This window comes from Zonotrichia leucophrys, chromosome 4, assembly GCF_028769735.1.
Source record: "Zonotrichia leucophrys gambelii isolate GWCS_2022_RI chromosome 4, RI_Zleu_2.0, whole genome shotgun sequence".
Classification (NCBI taxonomy): Eukaryota; Metazoa; Chordata; class Aves; order Passeriformes; family Passerellidae; genus Zonotrichia; species Zonotrichia leucophrys.
In genome coordinates this window covers 2,137,365-2,163,786 of record NC_088173.1, presented here as the reverse complement: position 1 = coordinate 2,163,786, position 26,422 = coordinate 2,137,365, and the positions used below count along the sequence as shown (strand labels likewise).

Here is a 26,422-nt window from a genome sequence, read left to right as displayed (position 1 = left end):
TGCTGGGATATGTAGTGCGTCAGACCTTCCCCGGCCTCAGCCCAAAGCGGGCGGGGAGCAGGGTGATAAATATCGCGGTACTAGGGCAGCGCTCTCGCGAGAGTTGGGCAGCTGCCGGTGCGCATGTGGTAGTGCTGGGTATGGCGGGGTGAGGGCCGCGCTGGGGCCGTGCTGCTCTCTCTTCTCCCTTCTCCTTCCTCTCCGCCGCTCCTCTCCCCTCCGGCTCTCACGGAGCTGTGGCTGAGGGCCGGGGTCAGGCCAAGGGGAAATTCGGGGAGTTCGGCGACCCCTCGGCGCCATTTTGCTCTCCCTGTCTGCAGTTCCAGTCTTGGCCCCGCATACTGAGGGCAGAGCCGCTGCCTCCCCCCGCGTCCCCACGGGCAGCCGGAGCAGAGATGGGGAAGGCGACGAAGCGGAAGAAAAAGGCGTCAGTGCCTTCCACTGCAAAGGGCCCCGTGAAGACGGCCATGGCCGTGGTCAAGAGCAACCCCTTTGAGGTGAAAGTCAACAGGCAGAAGTTTGACATCCTGGGGAGGAAGACCAAAAATGATGTGGGGCTGCCGGGTGTCTCACGGTCCAAGGCCATCAAGAAGGTAAGAGGACACGCAAAGCACGGAGGAAGAATGGTATATTGATGTGGGAGATGATAAGGCTGCAGCCCTCCCAGGTGGGATGAGCGCCCAGCGCTGTTGTCGCAGCAGGAGTGGCCGGTCCCTTCTCGGTGCTCAGGGGTGATGCCGAGCTCGGGGATGACTCCGGCCAGTGCAAACCCCAGGGCTCAGGAGTACAGCTCTGCCTTATTGCTTGGTGGGAATGGTTCTCTTCTCAAGTTACCCACGTCCACAGTACAGTGGCACGTGTTGTCGGCAAGTACTGGACCGGAGTCAGTGTTCATGGCGTTGCTCGGTTCTGGTCGTTCTAGGATGTTCAGCTTCTTGATAATGTTGTAATGGTGGTATCATAGTGAAATATTGAAAGAGCACTGAGGCCGGGATACAGTGAGAAATGTGTAGCTACAAAGAAACTACTGTTGATAGGGGAAATAAATGCATGTCATTTTTTGTGCACAGCTTGAATAGTCGTGTTGTAGAACTATGTTGGGATGTAATGATCTGTTCCCTGCTGTCATAAGAATGACCATACCACATAAGAAGAGTAAATTTTTTATCTTCAACCCTTGTACCATTTTCAGAATGCCTCTTTTTCTTTCTCTATTGCCATCAGTAGCTACCTGACCAAAATCTGTGATGCATAAGGGAGAGTGTGTCATAAAATGCATCTGGGATTCCAGCAGCCTGCCTTATTCTTGGGTGAAACACAGGACTTCTTAGTGGTCTGTCACCTCACACAAACCGGCAGAGAAGGTTAAGTTAAAGCTGAAAAAGAGGCAGTTTGAGAGTATGTCCCAGAGATTCTGTGACGTGTTACATGCATGCTGTTGTTGAACAGAATTTAAAGCACTTACTGGAAGGGCAAATGCAGTGAAAACAAAGAGATATTTTATCATGTTATGTGTACTGTGAAAGGTAATGCATTAAGTGTTTTCTTTTTTATCAATAGGAGAAGTAATCAAATAATTGATTATTCAACTATGAATAGTTGAAACAGTGTCACTAAATTTTTAAATTTTTTAGTATCACAAAAAGATGAGAGAACACAAAGTCCTGAAATGCCAAATTCAGGATTTCATATTTTATCAGTGTTAGGAAGACTACTTCATTCTTATGAAATCTTAAAATTTTAAATAGAATTTCTTCCAATACAAGAAGTTCAGGGCTTCTTTTCTTAAGTTTATTTACATTTAATACTTTGGCTTTGATGGTTTTCTTCCCCATTGCTAAAATATTAAATAAGCAGATCTTGAAAATCACAGAAACCAAAACCATTTAACAAGTTAATGGAATATGCTATGAAGCTGTTGAAGAACAAAGTTTCATAAAAAAACCAAATCACTGAGACTTTGACTTCAATCAAATGAAATACATAATTAGAAAAACTGTCTACCCTACAAATAGCTCACATAGCTCCTTTGGATATGTAGACCAGGATAATTGAGTACAAAATAGACCAAATAATTGAGTACAAAATATGATATGTAGACCAAATAATTGAGTACAAAAAAAAAAAGCACAGAAATGCTTTTTGATATCCAACTTATTGAGAGATATTAATGCTCATATACAGTGTCTCAGCTATAGAGAGAGGATAAATGAACATTATACACTAATGTATAATGTACACATTATACATTATAAATATGTACATATTACACATTACAATATGTACAGTGGTCCCTGTAAGAAGTAAATAGAAGGTAGAATTGGCACAATATTAGATGGAATCTGAGTTTTAGTGTCATTTACAGCAGCATATGAAAATTGTGAATGCTCATGAGGCTGCAGAGTAGGAAGGAGCAGGAGTAGGAAACCCAGCCTTTTCCTTTAGTGCAGCACTTTGTGAGCTTCTGGTAATATGAATGGCACGGTATCTTTCTGTAAGAATCAGTTAATGTGTTTTAAATTAAAATGGATATTTCTTGGCCTAAACACAGCCAACATTTTTTTTCTTTAGAAACTGTCTAATATCTTCAGCATGAAATTATAAATTAGCTTCCAGATTTTGTTACTATTAGTCAAGATTTTAGAAAACTTCATGAATGCATGAACATTTTAGGATTTGGGGTTTTATTTAATAATAAGATAAATCAGATATTTCTCATTAATTATGCATTGGAAAGTAAACCTGTCTCCTTACCTGTCCCAAAACTAGAGCACACAGTAAGTACCTTGTATAGGTGTGTGACAAGCTTATTTTTACTGACTTGATGCTTGACTTCCCCACACTGAACAGAGACACAGGGATAGATGTGTGGATCCACTCGAGGCTTTTATGTCTTAGATGAAATGACCAAAAAAAGTTCAGCTGAGTTTTGCTGCCTTTTTTTGCTTTCTTTAATATGTTATTCTTTGTTTATTAAGCTTGAGACATGTCAGAATTCTGCAGTGTAAATGCACAGGTTTTGAATGTGATAAAATAAAGGTGAGATATGGTGTAACATTTTATCTTCCCTTGGGTGCTTATAAGAGAACTTAATCTGAATGTATTGCATGAGGTTCCCATCTTCATGTTAATTTTTCCTTCTCTTTCATTGCATTCTGGTAAATGATTATTTATGATATGATGGCAATATAAAGAGTATTATGTTCACTGTGGAGTCTTTTACTTTTGGAAGTAATTACTCTCTGTTCCTTGAATTTTATCTCCTTTTGTCTTTTTCCTTCCAGCGCAATCAAACCTTACTGAAAGAATATAAAGAAAGAGAAAAGACAAATGTGTTCAAAGATAAACGTTTTGGTGAGTATAACACCAAAATCACTCCTGAGGAAAAGATGATCAGGCGATTCACTCTGGAAAGACAGGTAAATGATTTTAAAGAAGGAAAACACAAACAAAAGAAAGCCAAACACAAAGCCACAAGGCACACTTGAATTTTTAGGTTTGGAGTGCCCCCTTAATAGAGGGTTTTGCAGGGTAATGCTTTATTTTTTATTTTATGGGTTTAGAACCTACAAAAAAGGAATTTTTTGTGGAAATAGAAATTTTTTAATTAAATCTTTTTGGTTTTGCCAGACAGCTGTTTGAAGCAGAGGTTTCTTTGAGCACTGACATGCACAAAAGCTAGTTATAAGCAGATTCATTGATTAGTTGGTTTTTTTGACTGCTTTGTTTTTGGAGTTAGATTAGGAAAAGGTGGTCACCATCAAGTATATTCAGTAGCTGGGCAGAACTCTGTGACTTGCTGTCATTCTGTACTGTGAATTGAATGTGCAGTCCTGTCCTCTCTGGCCCATCATACTCAGTCTCCAGAATTAAGCAGTGTCATTTTTATAGGTTGAAATCTGCTTCATTAGGCCTGAAGTGCAGTAGCTAAAAATTGATGTTACTGATACACAGATAAAACTTCAGCTTCTCTAGGTTTTTTGGGTTAGTCCATTTGTGCATTAGTGTGAGAGAGACATGACACTCTCTCACTTAAAATGTATTTGAATGGAAATACTGGCAGTGCTCTTATTCCAGTTAAATTCCAGCAAAACACTGGAATAAGAATCTCCTCAACTAGCACTGAAACTAAAGGCTGTGTTATTTTGTTGCTTGGGAACTAAAGATCTTTTGATATTTCATTGGTTTGTTTTTCTGTTCTTAGCAAAATTATGGAAAGAAGAATATCTATAATCTGAATGAAGATGAGGAATTGACTCACTATGGCCAATCTTTGGCAGAAATTGAAAAACTGAATGATATTGTTGATAGTGACAGTGACACAGAAGAAAGAGGAACACTTTCAGGTGAGAAGTGCCAGCTGGTGTTCCACTGGTAATTTCATTACTGCTAAATGTGTACATCATTTGTTCAGTACTGCCTCTCAGTGAGAGAGAATGTTCTTGGTTGGAATGTGTAAACCAGATTTGTTTACTTCTTAGTCACACACAGACCAGTTCTCTGGGTTTTAGCAGGGGTTAAGTGGGACTGGCAGGCTTCTTTACTCTGTGAGCTTTTCAGCATAAACAGGTACCTGGATTTTGAGCCCTTTGGCCAGAATCTAAAGTGTGAGTTTTCTGGGTGCTTTCTTGCATCTTTAGACCTCCCTTTTGGATAAATACAGGGCAAAACCATGATCCTACCTCATCCCAAGTGTCTGTCAGTGTAAATTATGTGTCTGACATCATCTCTTTTGGTATGGCCGTTCTCATAGGGATGAGACTAATGCATGATTGATTGGTTCAATAGTCAAAATTGCTCCCATTCTCAGAGAATAGGGAGATACTGTCCCAGCAGCAGTTTTGCAGTCATGTGTGGATTTAAATGATTCATATCCTGCTTTTTTTTCCCCTAGCTGAATTAACTGCTGCTCACTTTGGAGGGGGTGGAGGCCTCCTTCGTAAAAAAGTATCAAGTGAGCAGCAAGATGAAGAAGAGGAAAAGCCTAAGTCTAGGAAAGAGCTCATTGAAGAGATGATAGCCAGATCTAAACAAGAAAAGGTGAGTTTTTAGCCCTGAAGTATAAATGAGCATGATTGAGAAGCTGTCACCATCCCTGTATTTGTAGAATAGAAGAATAGTGGCATAGCAAACAAATGAGGAAGCTGTCTGAGAGCAGTCCAAGCTCCTTGAATAAAGTCTGACTTTGTAGGCATTTTAGATATAACTTATGTATCTGCCAGTGTTTGGTATCTCCCCAAATCTCCCCTTGTGTTCACACCTGCTTTCTGAATGCAGCCCTTGTACCATCCAGCATGGCTCTATACTTCCTCCACAAAGAATGTTTGCAGCTTCAAAATGTTAAATATTTGAAATAATTCATTTGTTAAATGAATGTTAAATGTGTTTTGATTTTAAGTCGTAAATGCTATGTCATGTCCATCTGAACATAACTGCTGCATTTGTTTTTGTTTTATTTTTCTAGCAAGAGAGGCAAACCCGGAGAGAAAGTGCCTTAGAACTGACAGAAAAACTTGACAAAGACTGGAAGGAAATCCAAACCCTTATTGCCCGCAAAGCCCCAAAGTCAGAGAGGAAGGACAAGGAAGTAGAAAAACCCAAGGTGAGGTTTTAATTACACTGATTTCCTTGGCTCTAGTAACTTGGAGTTTTGACTTATAGTGGCTGAACTATAAGGCCAAGTTATCACTTAAAACAAAATGTTTGCTGCTATTCACATTGAAGGAGTGAAGCAGTTCTAGAACAATCTGATTAGTTGGAGGAATATAGGGATTTGTGTGATTTCTCTGATTTTAATTAGTTTGGTTTTCTTTAATTATCAAGTGAGAGACAGATTGCAGGCTGTGACAATACTCTTGACTGCAGCTTCTTTGTAGGACAAATAAATTTTCTTGAAGAATTAAAATTGTTGGGGACCCTGACTTATTTTGAGTGCCTTTGGAGTGTTCCTTTGATGAAACAACTAGTACTTCACAATAGACATTTGCTTGTTGAAACTGGGCTCTGTCTCTTTCAAAAAGGGAATGAAAATAATTTACTTTGAATAGATATCATATGGTGTCATGCTTTTTCTATAATTTGTATTCTGTACTAAGAGAAATAAACTTTTAAGTGTAAGAATAGGCATTCTGTTGGGCTTTTTTATTTTTCTTCTAGAGATGTGTATTTTCTTGCAGAACATCATGAATTTCCATTTATTGTTTTGCAGTAGAATCCAGATTTTATAACATCAGTTAACTAGTACAGTCTTGCATTAAAACTGATCTCAAAGTACAACAGAAGATACTGGGCCAAAAGTTCCTTTTTTGGTGTATTGATTTTTGGGTTTAAGTTGCTCCATGACATGTTGAAGATCATTGAATAGCAGCATCCCTTTTATCTTCTTTAAGCTAGACTTCTATGTAGTGGAACTAGGAAAGGCTTATCTCATGTGACAGTGTAAAGTGAAATGTAAATTATTAATTTATTAATTCTGACTGTGTTTTGAGGGTTCTTAAAGTAATCCAGTTATTTATTTTTTAAGATACTCTTTTTAGGTTTTTCAGTTGTGAGTAACTTCAGTAAGGAAAAGGGAAATTCCAGGAGAATTTCTCTTCAACTATTCTTTCCATTCCTTATCTTAATTCTGAGCTGAGTGTTTTTGCAGCTTGCTTTGGAAGCAGTCTTTTCCTTTTATCTTAAAAGTCTGATTTCTTAGCTGTTAGTCTGGCAGAGGGATGGCTGCAAAGCAGAATAATGAAACTTAAGATAATAAACAATTGCATAAATATTTCTTTAGCCTGATGAATACGATATGATTGTTCGAGAACTTGGATTTGAGATGAAAGCAAAACCTTCAGAAAGGCTGAAGACAGAAGAAGAATTGGCCAAAGAGGAGCAGGCCAGACTCCAGAAGCTCGAGGTATACCATTTATGGCTGAGATTGTTTGGGGCCTGTCTTTTGGGAATGACTGCTTAAATTCATTCCTTGACCTTAGATTGTAAGTGGCTGTACTAAACTGCAATTCGTCACAGGGTGAATTCAGGAAATCTTCTGTTTGTGTTTGTAATCTGATATTAAAACAACCAAAAAAACCCCATAGGCCCAGTATGTGACTGTAGAGGTTTATGAAATGAGTCAATCTTCCTTCAATAAAAATGTAATGTTCCTTTGATTTGCCTTTAAATGTTTTAAATTATTCAGAGTTGGGAGGTGCTCCTAAGTTAGTGGAGTATCATGTTGCACAGCAGTTAAATTAGTACACTGGGCAAGTCATTTATTGCTCTCAGAGCCTTTCAGTGGTAGCATGAGCATAGCTTTGCTTTGCAGAGGGATGTGAATGTCTTGGAAATGTTGCATGCTATTTCTGTTACCTGGAGTGCTGAGTCTTACGGGAAGATGGAATAATTTGGTAAATGTTTCACTCTTCTTCTCTTTCATTTTGTTTTGGTATACTAGGAGCACATTTATGACTGTAGGGCATTCAGTACCTGCAGATTACATCAGAGCAGCTCAGTATCTAATAGTAGAACAGAGAGATACTTCATTTTCTACTCTTACATCTTAGAGTCTGATGTTTGGTCCATTTCCCAAAAATCTTAGGATGTGGTTGTGTTCACTACAAGCTAGTTACACACACATGAAACAGGTAAACGCTGCAGAATCCTGAAATGCTTTAGAAGCTTTTATTTTCTAGTAATGATTCTCATAAGCAAAAGAGACAAATTTTAGAATAAGAGGACACAATGGTTCTGCTTAATCCAGTTTTAAAGCCTTTTAAATAAGCTAATGCAATTGACTGTGTGCTCTTCTCAAACTCTACTCCCTGCAAAAAAAAGGTATTCTCAGCTTTTGCCCATAATTTCTCAAGTGCCGGGTTTTTTCTTTACACCAACTCTTTGAGTAATCCAAATTAACTGGTTTTTCCTTGTGTTTTCCTAGCTGTAGTATTTGAGAGCTCTGTTTTGATGTGGTTACCTGATTGATGTCAATGTCTCACATCTGGGTGTGGTATTCCTTGTGAAACACAGGCAGATCGATTACGTCGCATGCGTGGCATCGATGAAGAGGCAAATCAGAAGAGACCCAGCCACATGTCAGCTGATGATCTAGCTGATGGCTTCATCCTGGACAAGGATGACAGACGTTTATTGTCTTACAAGGTAAGGTTTAAAATGTATGAATTTTCAGAGGTCTGTAAAGAAGATTAGGAAGAACAGTTGGCAAGTGAACTCTGTGGAGACATTTCATTTAACCTCCTGCTCAGAGCAGGGTCAACTATGAAATCACCAGTTTGCTCAGATCCAGTCTGTTCTTGAAAAATCTCCAAGAATGGAGGCTGCTCAGAGAGATGTGCACTGACTGCCCTTACTGTGAGGAGGATTTTTTAATATCCAGGCTAAATATCCCCAGGTATGCCTCTCCTCACAGAGCAGGTACCCCACCTCCCTGTAGTCTTGGTGGCACTCTACTGAATTTGCTGCAGTTTATCAAAACCTTTATTGTATTTGAAGGCTCAAAACTGAGTGCTGTGTTCTGTGTGGTATTGCAAGTGTCAAGTCTCTGTGTCAAGTCTCCTGACTGTATTCTTGCTGTTTAGAGTAGCCTCCCTGCCACTGTCCTGCTGGGTTGAAGATGAGGCTCTATGGCATTTCTGGTTTTGTTTTTGGTTTTTTTTTTTTTAATTTTCACTGTATGGATTGAGCTTCCATTGAATTTCAGTCTGAAGATGAGTAGATTTCTGACATGTCTTTGATTAAGATGGCAGAGCAACATAACCTTAAAGCTGATATCACCAGTCACCCTGACTGTGGTGCACGTGTGTGCTGATTCTGGCTTCTCATACCCAAGTAAAAGGGAACTGCTGTTCTCCCTGAAGGGGACAATACCCATTGGGAATGTGAATTTAAACTGATGATTAATAAAATCAGGATGAGACCAAATATGTATCTGATATGCTATTTTAACACATAGAAGGAACATATTTTTATACTAAGAATGTTTCTGTAATTGATGTTGAAGTCTTTGTTTGTATAATCTACTAGTTTTCCTTCTGTGTGGTTTCTTTTATTCCTCATATACTCTCTATTCTTCTTCCAATTTCTTCCAGCCCCTTGAAATACCCTACATTTTTTTATATCTGTATGTATGTTCTCTCCCTAATGTCCTTTATTGGCTGGCACTGCTGGCATTCACTGCCTGGTCAGGGTAGAAAGGCTCAAATTCTCTTGATGCAAATTTAAGATAACTTTGCATGGTGATTGTGTTGAGGTGCTGCCCCTTTATCATTATTTTAACTAGCTTGTTTTCTCTATGGACAGGATGGAAAAATTAATATTGAAAATGAGGAGGAGAAAGGGGAGGAGGGAGAGGAAGAAGAAGAGGAGGAAGGAGAGGAAGGAGATAATGAGGATGAAGAGGAAAGTCAAGAAGAATCTGCAAGTGAAGATGAGGAGGATGATGCTGCAGATGGCCACTCTGATCTTGAATCTGATCTTGAGAGTGAAGGAGAAGCTGCAGAGAGCAAAGAAGAGAAGAAACATGAGGCAAATGGAAATGAATCACAGAATGTGGAGAAATTAGATCCAAAGAGAGAAGCTGCCAAATCAGAGCTTCCCTATACATTTGCTGGTAAGCAAAGGACTGATGCAGGGATCCTTTGTTGTCAGGGGTTTGTAACAACCAGTCAGTTTGTCAGCCCTGTAGGTCTTACTTTCATTCATGAAATTTTGCTTCTTAGTTGTCTTCTACTATTCAAAGAGCAGCCAGTAACTGCTCTTCTTAGTGAGCAAACCTAATTGTGCTTGGAGAAGTAGGAACCAGATCTGTTTCATCCCAGAGCACTTTCTGTGCCTCTGAGCAGCATCAGAATTAGAAGATAAAAACAGGGCAGTAAAATAAAAATACCTGTTCCTTTCTTAAGGCAGCCAGCTTATCCAATCCACAGTGCTACTGTTTTACCTAAGAGAAGCCAGAACAGTATTCTGTGATCTATACTTAGTTTCTCTGGTGTTAGGACAGACATTTTTCTCAGAAGATGCTTGGAGAGACAAGATTCTGAAGTTTAATCCCTGTGATGTGACATTGAGTTATTGTGGAGACACTCAGAGTTTGACTGGCTTTGGGTCCATGCCTAGCAGGAAGGAGGAGACATGTTTCAAGTAGTACACAAAACATTCATTAATTCATATTAAGTGCATAATTCATCTAACTATTGTCCTATGTAGATTTCTTGAACAAAAGTATCTGTTGCAAGATTAAACAACCTTTCAAACAACTTCCTTAAGTGCTTGTGTTTTTCCATCCAAAGAAGATGACTTGCTGCACAAAGCCTTTGAATTGCATTCAGGATTTGCTTTAACCAGAAAGAAGTCACAGTAAAATAACTCAAAAAACCACAGCTAGTTAGGATGTCTTCTAGTATGTTGAATTCTGTAAAAAACTAATTATATGCCAGGGTTGTTGGGGTATTTGGTTTTTTAAAATAATTTTCTATTTGTGGCCATATTTTTACTTTTCTTAATATTCTTCACACAAAAGCTAATTGGGTGTGAATTAATCATAAAGGTAACTATTATTGGAAATTTTTGGTTGAATGTGTGTTTAGGTTTAATTCTGCTCTGTGTCAACATAGTTGTGTTGCTCAGCATACATGGTAGAAGATGACTTGAGTTTTAAGCATTGAAAAACATGTTATTTTCTGATTTGTGTTCATAGGAATAATTCTACATATATGCTAATAGAGTATTAGTGTTTAAAAGTTAATTATTTAAAACATTTCTGGTGTCTTTCTTTCTGAACAATATAATTTTCAGATTGGAAATTTGTTGCATATTCACTTGAATTAAAGATGTAAAGTTTGAGATTTTTGTGTGGTCAATTTCTGGTTTTGTTTTCTAGTTCCTGAGTCCTACGAGACATTTAAGTCTTTATTGGCTGGAAGAACAATAGAACAACAGCTTATTATACTGGAGAGGATTCAGAAATGCAATCATCCAAGCCTTGCAGTGGGAAACAAAGCAAAGTTGGAAGTATGTTTTGTTTTATGTTTAAATAACTTCTAATTCCAGAGTAAGTTTTAGTAAGTATTTAGGGAGCAGTATAAAATATACATGCTTCTATGTTGTGAGTAACAGTAGAATTAACATGATAATCTTAATTTTCTAAGTCTGTATCACTGTTCAAGAATATGTACAATGAAGAGAAACTTAATAATTTTAACATATTTCTTGCAGAAATTGTTTGGCTTCCTTTTGGAATATATTGGAGAGTTGGCAACTCTGGATTTACCAGAGCTCAGAACAATTGACAAACTGGTCCTGTGAGTATTAAATCCTATGGACTTTTGCTCCTTCAGGTTTTAAAGAGAAAAGCTGCCTAGAGTAAAGCATTTAGCTTGTTGCTTGTTTCAAATATCCTGTAGAACTTGTTGGCAGCTGGTAACTCTTAGACTTTATGTTTTAACTTTGTTTCACATCTTACTTGATCTGTTAATTGTACCAAGAGATTTTCAAAACCTCAGAATGTATTTTTTGATCTGCAAGGTGCTTTTTGTGGGTAGTGGATAAGTGATACCACATATGCATGAAACTCCTGTCTAGGAGGCTCTTTAGACAGCTGGTACAGGATTTTAAGCCTTGCAGACGCTGTGCAGTTTCTGTTGCAATCTGTGTCTTTTCCATGGGCTTTAGCTCTGTGAATTCCCTGAGAGAGCTAGATGAAAATGGAATTAAAGTGCTGCAGTGAGCTCATATGGAAGTTCCAGCTAAACACTTTGCAGGAAGTTGTCAGTTTGGCATTGCTGTCTTCAAGTATCTGACGGGCAGTTAGGCTGTGAGGAGAGAGCCAAGTGTGTCTGAGGTGTACAGCGAAGGACCAGAGTCAGTGGGCAAGGGCTGCAGCAAGGGAAATGGCAATTAGATTGAAAGAAAAAAAATCTTCTCAGAAAAGGTACTGAACATTAAAATAAGCTTCCCAGAGAAGCTGTGAAGATGGAGAAAACAAAGCTGTGAGCAACCTGATCCAGCTTTGAAGTTAACCATGCTTTGACCAGGGGGCTGCATCAGAAATGATCTCCAAAGGTCCCTTCCAAACAAAATTGGTCTGTGGTTCTTATCTTGACTTTCCAGGATAGGCAGGTTTCTTTCAAGTTATTTTTATGTAGTTTTAGGCATATTTTTTTTATTTCCTGCTAAAGTCAGTAAGTTTTTCAAAATCTGTTCCATGCCATATTAGCATTCATTGCTCTGTTGCATTCATCAGGAAGAGCTCTGACCCATTGATACTGTCCCACATGGTTTGTACCAAAGAGTAAATATGTTTTGATTGTTTTTTAGAGCTGGGATACATTAATATCTCTGCAGACCAATTTCTCTGAGAAATGCTGGGAGGCCAAACAGATTCAGGCTCCAGACTGCATATGCCTGTAGGCACTAAGCATAGGCCAGCAGCTGATCTAACTTTGTGTTTGGGTTTTTTTTTTTTTTCTTGTTTGCAGTAATAATTTTGCTAACCACATTGCTGCCTTACATGTTGTTTAATATTGCCTAAGAGTGTTTAGAATAGTGGGCTGTCTAGTGTAAGCCAGCATACTTCACTGAAGTAATATCTGAAGTCAGGAGATTCAGAAGGATACATCATAACCATAGCAAATGATTTAAGAGTGTATTTTTAAAGTTTAAAATTATTTTTCATCTAAGATTTAGAAACCTACAACTCAGAGATTCTCAGAAGGCCAAATGAAAAATACATGCCTCTGTAAGCTAAAGTATTACAATAATAATTTATATTCTAAAAAAGGAACATTTGTTGCAGGCAATTTGTCATTGTTACAATACAGATGGAACACAAGAAATCTTCCTATGGGTGCTTAAAAATCAATTTTTTATTAACATCAGTGGCATAACTTGATTATGACTTAAATTTCTTGTTAATAGGCCACTGTACAATCTTTGCCAGATGTTTCCTGAGGCAGCCAGTGACAGTGTCAGGTTTATCCTTCGAGACGCTGCCCACGATCTGGAAGAAATAATTGAAGTCAAAGGCCGTGCAACACTTCCAGCCTTAGACACGGTAACAAATCCACATTGCTGGGATTATCTCTTTGCATTAGTAAGAGTGGTAATAAGTGCAGAATGACATTATGTAGTGAAATATCAGCATCTGGGATTTTCTAGGCTTTTATTTTAAATTGCCTTTCTGGAGGTAAGTTGTAACAAAAGCCCCCACAACACCAAAACCCCCCCCCCCCCAAGAAACAAACAATACACACGTATTGATCAGAATAAAAGTGTGACTGTGGAATTAATAAGGGGATTAAAATTGTCTCTCCAGCCTTCATAGCAGAACACTGTTTCTTTTCCTGATGAACCTTAAATTGGTAGTTTTAGAAAGAAGTGATGATATCAGTTACATTGTGACTTCTTTAATTGTGTTGAGTACAAATGTTTAAAAAATGTGCTCCATAGAAGTACAATGTCTCTTGGGTTAAAAAAAAAACACCCAACTAAAACAAACAAACCCCAAACATAAACTATCTAAGAAAATATTATGGATATAAAGTTGCAACATTTTTTAGTACTTTATATATGATAATGGCCAAATTAGTGACTTGGAAAGAATTTCTTTCCTTATTGTATTGGTAGTAGCCCATTTTCACTTGCCATGTTAAATGTGAACAGATTCCTTTTACAGTGTCTAAGTAAATGGCTCTTGGAGAATTCAAGCATAGGAAAATTAGTATTTTTAAGTTGTAGTAAAGTTTCAAAGACAAACCATAAATCGAATTCAGAGGGAGCTACTTGTTTTCTATCAGGTTGATGAATTGCTGCTGCCTAATGGAATAATTAGACTATTGAAGGAAAATGGACTGAAGCCTTGGTTCTTACAGCTTGGAAGATATATTGAGTTGTTTTGAAGAGTCTTTGTTCAGGATATTTGGGGTTTGCAGGAAATGTATTGTCAAGAGCTTTTAACTTTATTTTTAATTTGTCACTGTCACACTTAGAGCACCAGTCACAGTTCTGGCTTTCATTCCCTTCACTGGACTTTGCCAGGTTGCAGGCCATCATTATCTTTTAAAGTGGAATTATATCACTTTGTACTCCCAAAGCACTTGTTTGAATGAGTATTCCATAGATCAGCTGTCTTAGTAGGCTTTTCATATGCCTGCTGTTATTTTAGCCTGCAATTCAGAATATTTAGTAACCAAAACACTTCAGGAGAGTATTTGTTCACAACTGAGGAGCAACAGAGAGGAAGCAATGAAACTTTACTTCCATCTGGTTTACTGTGTAAATATCCACTTAAATAATTTTCATAATTACCTTGCAGCTGATATTTAATTTCCATATGATCTTGACAGGTCACTCAAATCCCCTTCAATAAAAGTGCACCTAATCACTGCTTAGCTCTTTTGGCTGCAACTGTTGGTTGGCATGTGCCAGTGCCTGAGGACTGGTTGAAAGGTGTCACAGGTGCAGTGTTTGTGTGTGAGAGTTGGTGACTGTGGTGAGCTGTAGGGGATCAGATGGGGTTCTCGTGGAGTAAAGGGGGTTGGGAGGCAGAGTTCCTTCTTAGTTGTTCTTTCAGCTGCCTCAATCCAATATTAGACCTATAATGAATGTCTCATAATGGATATTCATTTTTCTCATCTAGCTTCAACAGTTGTCTCAATAAATGAGTCATGTACATCATACCAGATTTCTGAAAATTATGTTTATAGTAGTTTTTTTTACTACAGTGTAGTAGTTCTTCATTCAAAAGTTACATATGTATAAAGTCAAGATCCTGGGAATCATGTCTTAACTATATTTTGCCTTATTCTGTTTTATGTGCAATCAGCTTATTTATTTGAAAATTGTATCTCTGCTGTTTCCAACTTCTGACTTCTGGCACCCAGTTGTAACACCTGCTTTTATATACATGAGTCAGCTGCTTACTAAGGTATGTCTGTGATGTTGTACCTCAGGATTCTATTATACATCTATTATTTCTTCCTCAGACTCCCAATATGTGTGTTAGTATTAATGTATATAGTGGAAGTGTATTGCAAAGGCAGCTTTGTGTTTGGTATAGCCACAGATAGTAATTGGAACAAGGGCTGAAGAGGAAAACACCCTTGCAGGCTATAGTCCAACTCACAAAACAATATCTCTTCAATTTTTCAAGCTGTGACAAAGTAATTCCTTCTATGGTAAATTACATGGGGCTAATGGAACAGACTGAATACAATCTGAAATCATTCATTAGTGGTTTCTTTTCCATATATTGCATTTCATACTTGAGAGGTTTTTTACTTAAAAATTTGCAGTATTTGTTTTCCTTGAAAATGTACCTAATGCAGTGCATTGAGTTAAAATATATCCTTATTCTTCTATCCTCATATCCTGTTTATGTTTCAAAAGTCTTGAGCTAATTGCTCAATAGCTGCCAAGTTGCCCAGAGCCTTCTATTTCACTGATTCATTTCTGAAGGATTTATTGGTTGTGGTTTAGCACCTTCTAGTGGCTAAATGAGTTCTGGTAAACCTGTTACTCAGTTCTGCAGATACTCTTCAGTTAAGGACCAGGGAAAGCCCGTGTGGTTCCCATCAAAGATCAAAGGCTGTAATTTTATAGATTTCAAATGCTTATAATGTAGTTAATAATTCCTCTTTTTGGGAGATTCTGTATTTGCAATATGTAAACTTTTAATTAGGAATATTTTGTTCTTTTTATTTCTTTTAGTGTCGCATTACAACATTGCAAGATGTTATTAAAGGGTTGTTTATATGCTGCTTGTTCCTGGAATATGTATCTCTCTCCAGAAGATTTGTACCAGAACTCATCAATTTCCTTCTTGGAGTACTTCACATCTCTCTACCCAAAAGCCAGGCCCAGGGTGAGTTTGTTTAGAGTAAATGAGTATTTCATTTAGAGTCCATTTTAGTATTGGGGTTCATCTTTTAAATTTTTTAAATACAAATATTTCACACTGATTACATTGGTTTTGAACAAAAGGCCAAAATAATCTGCAAATTCAGCCAAACACAACCTTGATTCTTGGGCATCTTGTTATGAACTAGATCCTCTCGTGTTGTTGGCAGGAAGGAAAGGACTGAAGTTATTAAAGGAGATGAACTCCTGTTGGCCACCGTGCAGTATTTGTGCAGTGTTGTCATTCTAAACAGACTCTGTGATTGGACTGTGTTCTGAAATTCAGAGTTCCTCATGGATTCCTGATGAGTGCCCTGTAAGCTCACAGTGAGGCAGCCCCTCATGCTGCAGATACCCTGAATCTTCAGCTGCTAGCCATATCACCTAAATGAGAGATGTATATCACAAAACTAACATGGTTTTGCTTATTTAACATGGATTTGCAGTACTGTAATAGAGGGCAGCTGCCCCCACAAGCAAGATTAGTAAAATAAGTGTGTAAACTTGGCAATTTGCACAGACAACAGGGATAACAAAATTATGTTTTCAGTGTGATCCCTATGTCAGCAATTTTTTTCTTTTATTTTGCCAATCTCTCTTCAGTTTTTTTTCTTTTATTAGTTTCTATCTTTAAAGTTCTGGTTCTGGAGCTCTTTTTGTTGACCAGTTCAGTGACAATAATTTACTTTGAGGGGTTTTGTCAGAGCATAGTAACGAATTCATGTGTTAATATTTCTGTCTGGGCACAGCATGCAGGAGGAGACTCCACAGGCAGGATATTAGCAAGTGAAAATTGGAATTATTTGATAAACTCACAAGATATCTGGGAATTAATGAACTACACACTATTTATTAGTATGCTTATACCTCTTGATAAGATCCTTAAGAGTCTGTTCTCTAAATAGTCATCAGTCTGCTGAGGAAGGTTTAGCTTCTCTCAGTATTCCAGTGCTTTAGTAGGCAGCTCCCTTCCTTTCCCTTCAGGACTTTTTTGCCTTTTCATGCTGCCTTTTTTTTTTTTTTTCCCCATTTTGAATTTTTGAGCTACTACTGATGCCTTTTCTCAACAAACCTATCACTGCAGTTTTATTATCAGGCATGGCTGTACTCCACAGACCTTTCCCTAGCTGCTTCTCACAGCTTAGCAGTTTCCTCTGAAGTGTGAGCCAAGGTTACACAGCTGGGCTGCATCAGAGCTGAGCCCTGGATTCTCAGAGCACCAACAGCTGAGCCCTTAGAAGGAGGTGGGAAGAGGTTATGGAGTGGGTGGGTTACATAGTACTGAAAGTATTCTCTCCTTTGTGTCTATTAGGAATATTTGATCTGCAGAGAGTTTTGGTAAAGTTAAATTACAGGACTCTGCAAAATTAGATAAGATACTTAAAAAATTTTTAGTGGTAATCATTGATCAATTGTTACCTAGTTTAAAATATTTCTTTGTATTTCTGTTCATGATTTTGCACTGGTTAAATTTGCATGGTGTTGATTTCTGTTAGGAGTGAGGAAAACCTCAGTAAAAGATACATAAGAGGTCCAGTGTTCTCTTTGAGAACTTTCCAGTCAGTGTTGATGTTTTGAAGTTCCCAAGGTATCCAATTGTGTTTTAAATATTCATGGTGGAAGTTTTTCTGGTAGTTGTGATGGTTAAGCTATCAACAGAGAATATTTTAAAATAAGTAGACATGGAGCTCTGGAATGTTGATGCACTGTCACACCAAAAAAATTCTCAGGGTTCAATTTTAACATTGAGTAGAGTCAGCAAATAAACTCTTAATGTTTTAGTTTTATTCTCTTCATCCATAAGTTTCTCACATGAGAAAGATATATGGAATGCAGCTTCATAAGAGACTGAAATACAGTCTGATTTAGAGTAAAAACTATTACCTTAAAAAAGAAAAGCTGTAGGTGGAGGGAGTGGGAAGGAGTTGTCATGGTTGATAGCTTTAGCTAATTGAATTGTTAATGAGATCTGCTATCCTCTCACAAGTAAAGCAGATAATAAAGCTCACATCTCTTAGTTCCTGATCTTGCATAAGCCTGTGTGTGTCATGATCTCTTACAACTTTGGGTCTCAAACCTTAAAAATCTTTCTTTAAATATACTGTCTTCTGACCTGTCTATGAAGAGCCATGTACAGGTTGTAGAGCATTTAAATAATCTGAACCTAAAGTTTGAAAAAGTTTTGAAGTCAATTCCACTGCAAGCTTGCAGGACATAAGGAAAACAAACAGGGGAAAAAGACCCCCAAGGTCCAGCCCAGAGAATGCAAATTATTTTGTCCCTTAGCCAAGAAATTCCTCAAATGCTTCTTTCATGTTGCTGTATAAGTAGTTTCACAGATCAGCTTGTGATGTGTGCATAGGGAACCTTTAGTGTTTTCCCTGTGCCCTGCTCCAGTATATTCTGTGTTCCATGCTCCTGTTTCAAACCCCTCAGCTGGAGTGGAGAGGCCCTCACAGTGTGTCTGAGGGCCCTGCTGTGGGCTCTCAGGGGAGGGGGGCTCTGTGGCGGCAGATGTGGAGCAGCTCTCCCTGCTCCAGCTCTCTGTGCCCCATGACCACCTTCTGGCCAAAGCCTTCTGCTTGTGACCCCATGGGAAAGCCTGTACCTGCCCAGTCCTCTTACAAACATCCAGTGCTCCATCCTGGAGTGTCCGGTTTTCGGCTGTTTGAAGGGCCTGGAAAGGCCCGGAGTGGCCTTGGGACAGCCCGCGTATCGAAGGACGAGAAGAGGCTTCAGTTCTTCTTTCGGTTTTTATGTTTATTAATTGTTTATCTAAAAGATTTTCTTTCGGCCCGACAGAGCTCTGCTCAGCAGCCAGCCATGAGCACACTGTGCTGCCCTCCGGACAGTCACCTATCTTTATACCCATTGTTACGTGTACAATATTTATCATTTTTCCCCAATACCATTTATTCTTATTGCCCGGTGCACTTTCAGTAATGACCCATCCGAAAGTGCCACCATCACCACAGAAGATGGAGGAGAAGAAGAAGAAGAAGAAGGACAGGACATGCCCCAATTCCTCCATCTTACTTCTCTAAACCCCCCTGTACAGAAATCCTAAACCCTGTGTCTCACCCTCTAATTAACTGATCCCTTCACCATTCACCCCGGTGAAACCCTCCTGTCCTCATACAGGTGTCGTCTCCTGTGTAGGGTCAAAGTCCAGCCACCAGACACTTCTGGAACATTCCAGGACTCCCGAGCCCCCCAAGGGTGCTCTCGGTGGCTCGGCACCTCAGTCCTGAGGTGCTGAGATCCCACACTGGATCACACCTGAAGTTTAACTGTGCATCCTCTTTCCCACAGGGCAGATGTGAACTTACATGTCCTAACTTTCCCCAGCCACTGAATGAGTCAAAGAATCACAGAATGACTTGAGTTGAAAGAGACTTCAAAGATCATCTAATTCTTACCCCTCCTGCCATGAGCAGGGATACCTTTCACTAGACCAAGTTGCTCAAAGCCTTATCCAACCTGGTCTTGAACAATTCCAGGGCTGGGGCATCCACAACTTCTCTGGGTGGCCTGTAGTCCAGTGTCTCACCATTCTCATAGTGAAGAGTTTCTTCTTTTTATCTAGTGTAAATCTGTCCTTTGTCAGTTTTAAACTGTTACCCTTCATCTTATGACTACACTTCCTGATAAAGAAGATATATCTTTCCTGTAAGCCTCATTTAAATACTGGAAGGTTCCTGTAAGGTCTCATCAGGGCCTTCTCTTCTCTAGGCTGAACAGCCCCAGCTCGAATGGCAAGTGCTCTGGTCATCTTCATGACCTTCCTCTGGATGCTCTTGAGCCAGGTCTGTGTCCTTCTCTGGGGACCTCAGAGCTGAACACATTCCTTCAAGTGGAATCTCATGGCAGTGAAGTAGAGGAGAAGAATCCCCTCCCTCGACCTGCTGAGGATGCATTGGCTTTCTGGGCTGCAGGGGCACATTGTCAGCTCAGAATTCAGGTTCCCATCCACCAATACCCCAAGTCCTCTGCAAAGCTGCTCTTGGTCCACTCCAGTCTGTATCCATGTGTAGGATTGCCCCTGCTCACATGCAGGACCTCGCAGTTTGTCTTATTGAACTGCCTGAGGCTCCCGTGGCCCCACCTCTGAAGCCAGGGTCTCTCTGGGTGGCATCCCCTTCCTGTAGAGGGGGACAGGAAGGACATCAAGCTCACCACTCACCCTGGTGTCCCCTGCAGGCTTGCTGAGGGTGCACTCAGTCCCATTGTCTGTGTCCCCAGCCAAGATGTTCAGTAACACTGGTCCTAGGACAGACCCCTGATGGACCCTCCTCATAACTGATCTCCATCCAGACATGGAGCCATTGGCCACAATTGTAGCTGAGACCATCCAGATAATTGCTTATTACTGAGTCATACACCTGTCAAATTCATGCCTCTCCAGTTTAGAGACAAGGATGTTGTTCAGGACAGTCTCAAATGTTTTGTACAAATCCAGGTGTATGATGTCAGTTGCTCTTTCCTTACCCATCAACACTGTAATCCTGTCATAGAAGGCCACCAAACCTGTCAGGCACACCTTGCCCTCATTGAAGCATGGTGACTGTCACTGAGGACCTCTGTGCTTTCCTGGAGGATCTGCTCCACAGCCTTGCTAGGCACAGAGATGAGGCTGATCAACTTGTAGTTCACTGGATCTCTTCTCTTTCCTGTTTTAAAAATGAGGATTTTTTTTCTCCCTTTTTCCAGCCACTGGGAACTACAGCTTTTCAAATATCAAAGTGGCTTAAGAGCTTTGTCTTGCAGTTCCCTCAGGACCCTCAGATGTCTAAGGTCCCAGGGAGCTGAGCACATTCAGGTTCCTTAGTCTCAAGCCTGGCCTTCTGCAGTGGACAGTACTTGGTTCTCCCAGTCCCTGCCTTTGGGTTCTGTGACTTGGCAGTGTGACTGCACACTGACCTGTGTCCCCATGCTCCAGTGTTTTCCATTGTTTTAGAAAAATTTAGAAATATTTTTAAAGGTAGTACAATTAAAAATGTAAAATGAGTTGTAAAATGTAAAATGAGTTGGCTGTTTTTCTTCAGAAGGAATGCATGGAAGTGACCTTGTTTAATGACTGTTCTTGGTTTTTTAGGCTATACTGTAGTGCATCCATTTACACCAGTGGGGAAAAATCTAGAATTGCTGTTGGTGTGTGATAAGGAGGATCTGAAAAGCTGGGAGAAGCAAAGTGTGCCATTGAGTATTGTGACTAGATTAAAGGAAGCCAGCAGAACAGAGATAAATCATACCAGGTATGTAAGAAGTGCAGAACAGAAAAAATAGCAAATCATCTGTTGTGTCATGTCAGTGACAGTGCTCTTTAGAAGTAAAAACAAGAGTAGAGGATAGTTCTGTCTTCAGTGCACTGACATAAAGATTTGTTGCTGATGGAATTCTTTTGGTATTTGCTTAGGAGAGAGAAATTTTTAGTCTTAATTAACAACTATTTCCAGTTGTAACTGGTTCTGCCAAGCAATCTTAATGGATTCTTCTAACAGTACAAATTTAATTCATTCGGTTGATTTTATTTGAAAATCCATTGCAGTTTTTGCATCTGAAATTGTTAATTTTTTGTGCATTAACAGGTTATCATGTCTAGCCCTATGTTTTGACCTTATTAAAAAATGTGCAGCTCTCTATGAATCTTTACCATCATTCCATGAAATAATGCATCCTGTCAGAATACTCCTTACAAAACATATGCCAGTTAATGAATATCCTGAAAAAATGCAGGTATGTATTCCTCAGGATTTAAATAATCAATATGGTTTTTTTATTAATAAATTCTGTGATCTTCATCTCTGCATAAACAAAAAACCCCAAAAAACAAGTATAAGCATTAATTTTTTCGAAGTTCAGGCATTCTGTGGAAAAAACAAAAGAACAGAGAATATTTAGAAAAGGTATTTTTCCATTGTATTGCCTATCTAAATGAAGAGAACAGCACTTGGCTTGTAATAATGTAGCATTCCATGAGTGACATAATTTATAAGAGTAATATGGACATCTGGTTGCTCTTGTACTTTTGTAGTGAATCTGTAAGACCTTGGTAAAATAAATACATGTACCAAACTGGGGAGGTAAAACTTATAACTATATAGGTAAAATGAACATAAATATGCCTGGTCAGTACCTTAACCTTGGACAGTTGCTGATTTTCTAGAAATGAGATTCAGATTTTAATCTGTCTCTTCTGAATGTAGCAAAATCATCTTTTCCTCAAAGAAGCATCGTAAAATGGAGATAAATAAAACTTTGGAGAACAAAGTTTTATTACTTAGATGAAGCCAAATGGCCTATGTTTTCTGCCATCAAAATAAAAAAACCTGTCATTGTTAAAATTACCATGAAAGGAAGAGTCTGAGTTAAACTGCCTTTAGTCTTGCTTCTTCCTCTGTTAGGTGAAACTACCAGCAGGCAGACCTTTCTTATTGTTCATTATACCACTTTAATAGATTTCCAAAGGCTTTTAAGAATCATCCAACTTGGATTACAGCATGTCAGTGTTAGCAGTGTCCTAATGAGTAGCTGTGACTTAACCCAGGAAAAAAATACATGGGGAGAGCATTACTGTTGATTCAGTTTACAATAGCTTTTGATTTATGGTGGCTTTGATATGCTTTTACAATTGTAATTTGTTCTGCATTTTCAGGAATGGTATCACAGTGCTCTGAAAGAGCTGGAGAACAAAGTAAAACACTATACCCCACTGGTATGTGAGAAAAAGAAGCCAGTGCCATTGAAACAGTATACTCCTAAAATTGTGAAAGTGTAAGTAAAGAAGACTGGATGCAAAGGAAAGGTGCATTTAAACCTTAAGATTTCTAGCAAGCTAGAATGGATTTGGAAAGCAGGACAGTAAACAACTGTTTTTCTGCTAGATTTTGTGTATAATTCACAAGGGGACATCTACTTGTGTGGTAGGGAGGAAAAGAAAAAAAGAAAAGGAATTTTAAGAACAAATATTATCTTGTAGGAAAAATAGCACTAAGTCAACTCTTGCCCATTTAATGAATTGTAAATTAACAAATTTCAAGATGATTAGATTGTTATTATCTGGTCAGGTGCTTTACTGAATGCTCTGTCAGGCCCTCAAGTCAGAAGAATAAGAGTGAGTAGTTCCTAATGTATATGTAATATATGATGGTCAAAGATGGATGGTCAAAAACACTCATTTAGTTTTGTAGATAATAGAACAGTGTTCTGATTTAGGAAATCTGCTTTATATTGACTGCTGATTTATTTACCCATATTGGTTATCTACATGGACACAACGTGTCTACTTTTATTCATTGTAATAATTGAAGAGGACAGCTTTGCTCTGCCATACACGCTTATCCCCAAGCAATTGATGCAGACTTCTGTAAAATGCATCTGCTGAGAAGGTCTGCAAAAATGTGAGATGTATGGGGAGGTCCCATCTTTTCCCAGATGTCTTCCATTCTTCTAGTCTAGATTTTTTAGTCTATGGGGAATTGCAGTGTGGCCACTGGCATGATGATGAAGTGCAGTTAGAAGGTCTGGTGAGTGTTTTTCCAGTATGTTCATTGGGCAGCTTCTTATTTTGCAACTTAGCCATATAGTATGCAGGAATTAAAATACTGAGTTAATTTTCGTACAAACCTCTCCTTATAAATATGAAAATGTTGTGGGTTTAAGGTGTCCTGTGCTTATACATACATTCTTATTTCAGCTTAGAGTTTGGAAGAAAGCAGGCAGGCAGCAAGAAGGAGCAAGAAAGGAAGCAGCTGATCCAGAGGCACAAACGTGAACTGAAAGGAGCCATCCGTGAGATTCGGAAGGATAACCAGTACCTGGCTAGGATGCAGCTGTCAGAAATCATGGAGAGGTAATGTAGCCTTTGGTTCAGCACCACTCTGGGGCTTGTCCTGCTGTGTGTTCATCTCTTTGCTGTGTGACATAAATGATCAACCATACTAAACTTAAATAAAAGGGGACAATTTGAGGAAAAGCAAACATTTTCAATTGAGATAATTTAAAGTGTTTTCAACTTTGTGGTTTCATTTCTCTAGTTTAAGAGGATGAAAAATGTTTTTATTTAAATGGTGTTTTGGTGAAATTAAAGAATTGTGGGACTTTTTATGAATTAATAATTATTCTCTAAGTATACTGATTTTCCCTAATATTTCTGAAATATTTTATATGTTGGTTGTTTGTTTTACAGAGATGCAGCCAGGAAAAGAAAAGTGAAAGAGCTTCTTGGTAGCCTTGCTACACAGGAAGGTGAATGGAAAGCAATGAAAAGGAAAAAATGGAATAATTAATTGGGACTATCTACAGCAGGAAGCTTACTGCTATATAAAACACCCCAATCATGACTTTTCAACAGATTTTAAGTGCATTTTTTGGATGCATTCCTTTTGAGGAGAAAACATCATTGGATCTGTTTGAAAAAATGAACCTGCTTATTAGGAAAATCCACAACTTTTCATAAGGAAAATAAAAATAACACTTTTGTATGTGGCATGCTTCTGTTTTATTTTAACAAGAACATTTGGACAAATAATCAGAATTCTGAACCTAAAACCTGATCACACACACCCAACTTGAACTATACACACACACACAAATTCTAGGTCAGAAACCTTCTGTTACTTCAAGCTGGTGACAGGTCAGTAGTGAGGTTCCATTTCAGGGTCAGTTCTCTTCAACAGCTTCACCAAGGACTTGGACACAGGACTTGAAGCTACACTGAGTAGTTCTGCAGAAGATGCTGTGTTGGATCTCAGGATCTCAGTCCTGAGGTGCTGAGCCACCGAGACCACCTTGGGGGGCTCGGGAGTCCTGGAATGTTCCAGAAGTGTCTGGTGGCTGGACTTTGATCCTACACAGGAGACGACACCTGTATGAGGAAGGAGGATTCACCGGGGTGAATGGTGAAGGGTTTGAGTTAATTAGAAGTGAGACACAGGGTTTAGGATTTCTGTACAGGGGGATTTAGAGGAGTAAGATGGAGGAATTGGGGGTGTTGTCCTGTCCTTCTTCTCCTCCATCTTCTGTGATGATGGTGGCACTTTGGATTGGTCTTACTGAAAGTGCACCGGGCAATAAGAATAAATGGTATTGGGGAAAAATGATAAATATTGTACACGTAACAATGGGTATAAAGATAGGTGGCTGCCCGGAGGGCAGACTGTGTGCTCATGGCTGGCTGCTGAGCAGATCTCTGTCAGGCTGAAAGAAAATCTTTTAGATAAACAATTAATAAACATAAAGACCGAAAGAAGAACTGAAGCCTCTTCTCGTCCTTCAATACGCGGGCTGCCCCAAGGCCACTCCGGGCCTTTCCAGGCCCTTCAAACAGCCGAAAACCCGACAATGCTGAACTGGGAGGAGCTGCTGACCCCCTCAGAGGCAGAGAGACCCTGCAGGGAGAATTTGACATTCACCAACCATGTGAAGTTCACAAGGGCAAGTGCTGGATTCTGCACCTGGGATGGAGCAGCCCTGGATGTACAGACAGCCTGGGCAGTGAGGGGCTGGAGAGCAGTGCCAGGGAAAGGGACCTGGGCTCCTGGGCAGTGCAGAGTGGAACGTGAGCCAGCAGTGCCCACCAGCCAGGAGGGACAGCCCTGTGCTGGGGACATCAGGGACAGCACGGCCAGCTGGGCAAGGCAGGGATTGTCCTGCTCTGCTCAGGGCTGGGGCAGCCTCACCTCGAGTGCTGGATATAAAAGCTACAAGAGAGTGAACAAAGGTAGATGGAGGGCCTTGAGGGGAAGTCCATGTGAGGAGTGGCTGAGGGCACTTGGTCTGTTTAGCCTGGAAAAGAGAACAAGGAGAGACCCCACTGCAGTTACACCTTCCTTGTGAGGGGAAGGGAGGGGCAGGCACTTCTGACACTTTTCTCTGTGTTGACAGTGACAGGACTCAGGGAATGGCCTGAAGTTTTGTCGGGGGTAGTTTGAATAATAGGAAAAGGTTCATCTGAAACATCTCCCCTAGGAAGTGGCTGCAGTACCAAGCCTGACAGAGTTCAAGAAATTCTTGGGCACATGGTATGACTCTTGGGGCTGGTCCTGGTAGGACATTGTATGATGTTTTTTTAATGTTGAATTGTTGCAGGCAGCTCTCATAATGATAATATAATTTAAACAGCAACATTTTAATTAGTCTGTACCAGGACATACTAAATTGTGTATTGAGTAATGGCATCAATTCTTAAGTAAAAGTCCTTTGTTAAAGCTGTACATACATTCATCTTCTTGGTAAGTTTTGAATTGAGCACAGCTCTGAAGTTCTTAATAATCTAGGGTGATTAATTAGAATTCCTCATTGTATTCAGAACTGTCTGACGTAAGAGAACAGTGATATCCTTAACTTTCTTCCACTTAATTTATCATGTATGTCTAATCACTGATAACTGCCCAGCATGACTTTGAAAAACATCTGCTCTTGAAAGAGAGCCAGTAAATACTTCTAACACTTTCTTTTTATACTGTATTTGCAAAGAACCATTGCAATGGGACAAATGGGTGCTAATCTGAACTAGGTTCACTGGTCA

General features: G+C 39.4%; 1 protein-coding gene across 2 annotated transcripts; it reads left to right on the top strand.

Moving 5' to 3' along the window:
• Positions 1–50: 50 nt before the first annotated feature.
• Positions 51–24,382, top strand: NOP14 (NOP14 nucleolar protein). Of its 2 annotated transcripts, XM_064710235.1 has the most exons (19): positions 51–138; positions 321–593; positions 3,285–3,419; positions 4,205–4,346; positions 4,895–5,040; positions 5,465–5,602; positions 6,779–6,901; positions 8,011–8,142; positions 9,301–9,610; positions 10,880–11,010; positions 11,215–11,300; positions 12,916–13,051; positions 14,822–14,923; positions 15,706–15,859; positions 20,990–21,149; positions 21,483–21,630; positions 22,550–22,668; positions 23,591–23,746; positions 24,083–24,382. In XM_064710235.1, exons 2-19 carry the CDS (start codon positions 396–398, stop codon positions 24,180–24,182), a joined length of 2,616 nt encoding a protein of 871 aa, XP_064566305.1. In that variant the 5' UTR covers positions 51–138; positions 321–395; the 3' UTR covers positions 24,183–24,382. The 2 variants fall into 2 exon arrangements, with proteins under 2 accessions (XP_064566305.1, XP_064566304.1); XM_064710234.1 differs by lacking the exon at positions 51–138 and having other exon boundaries at positions 145–593.
• Positions 24,383–26,422: the final 2,040 nt, after the last annotated feature.

Bases quoted from the DNA above. Each gene is read 5' to 3' on its own strand.
- NOP14 (XM_064710235.1), top strand. From the start codon at position 396: ATGGGGAAGGCGACGAAGCGGAAGAAAAAGGCGTCAGTGCCTTCCACT. The intron at 21,150-21,482 runs GTATGTAAGAAG...GTGCATTAACAG, and splicing joins ACAGAGATAAATCATACCAG to GTTATCATGTCTAGCCCTAT. The intron at 21,631-22,549 runs GTATGTATTCCT...CTGCATTTTCAG, and splicing joins AATATCCTGAAAAAATGCAG to GAATGGTATCACAGTGCTCT.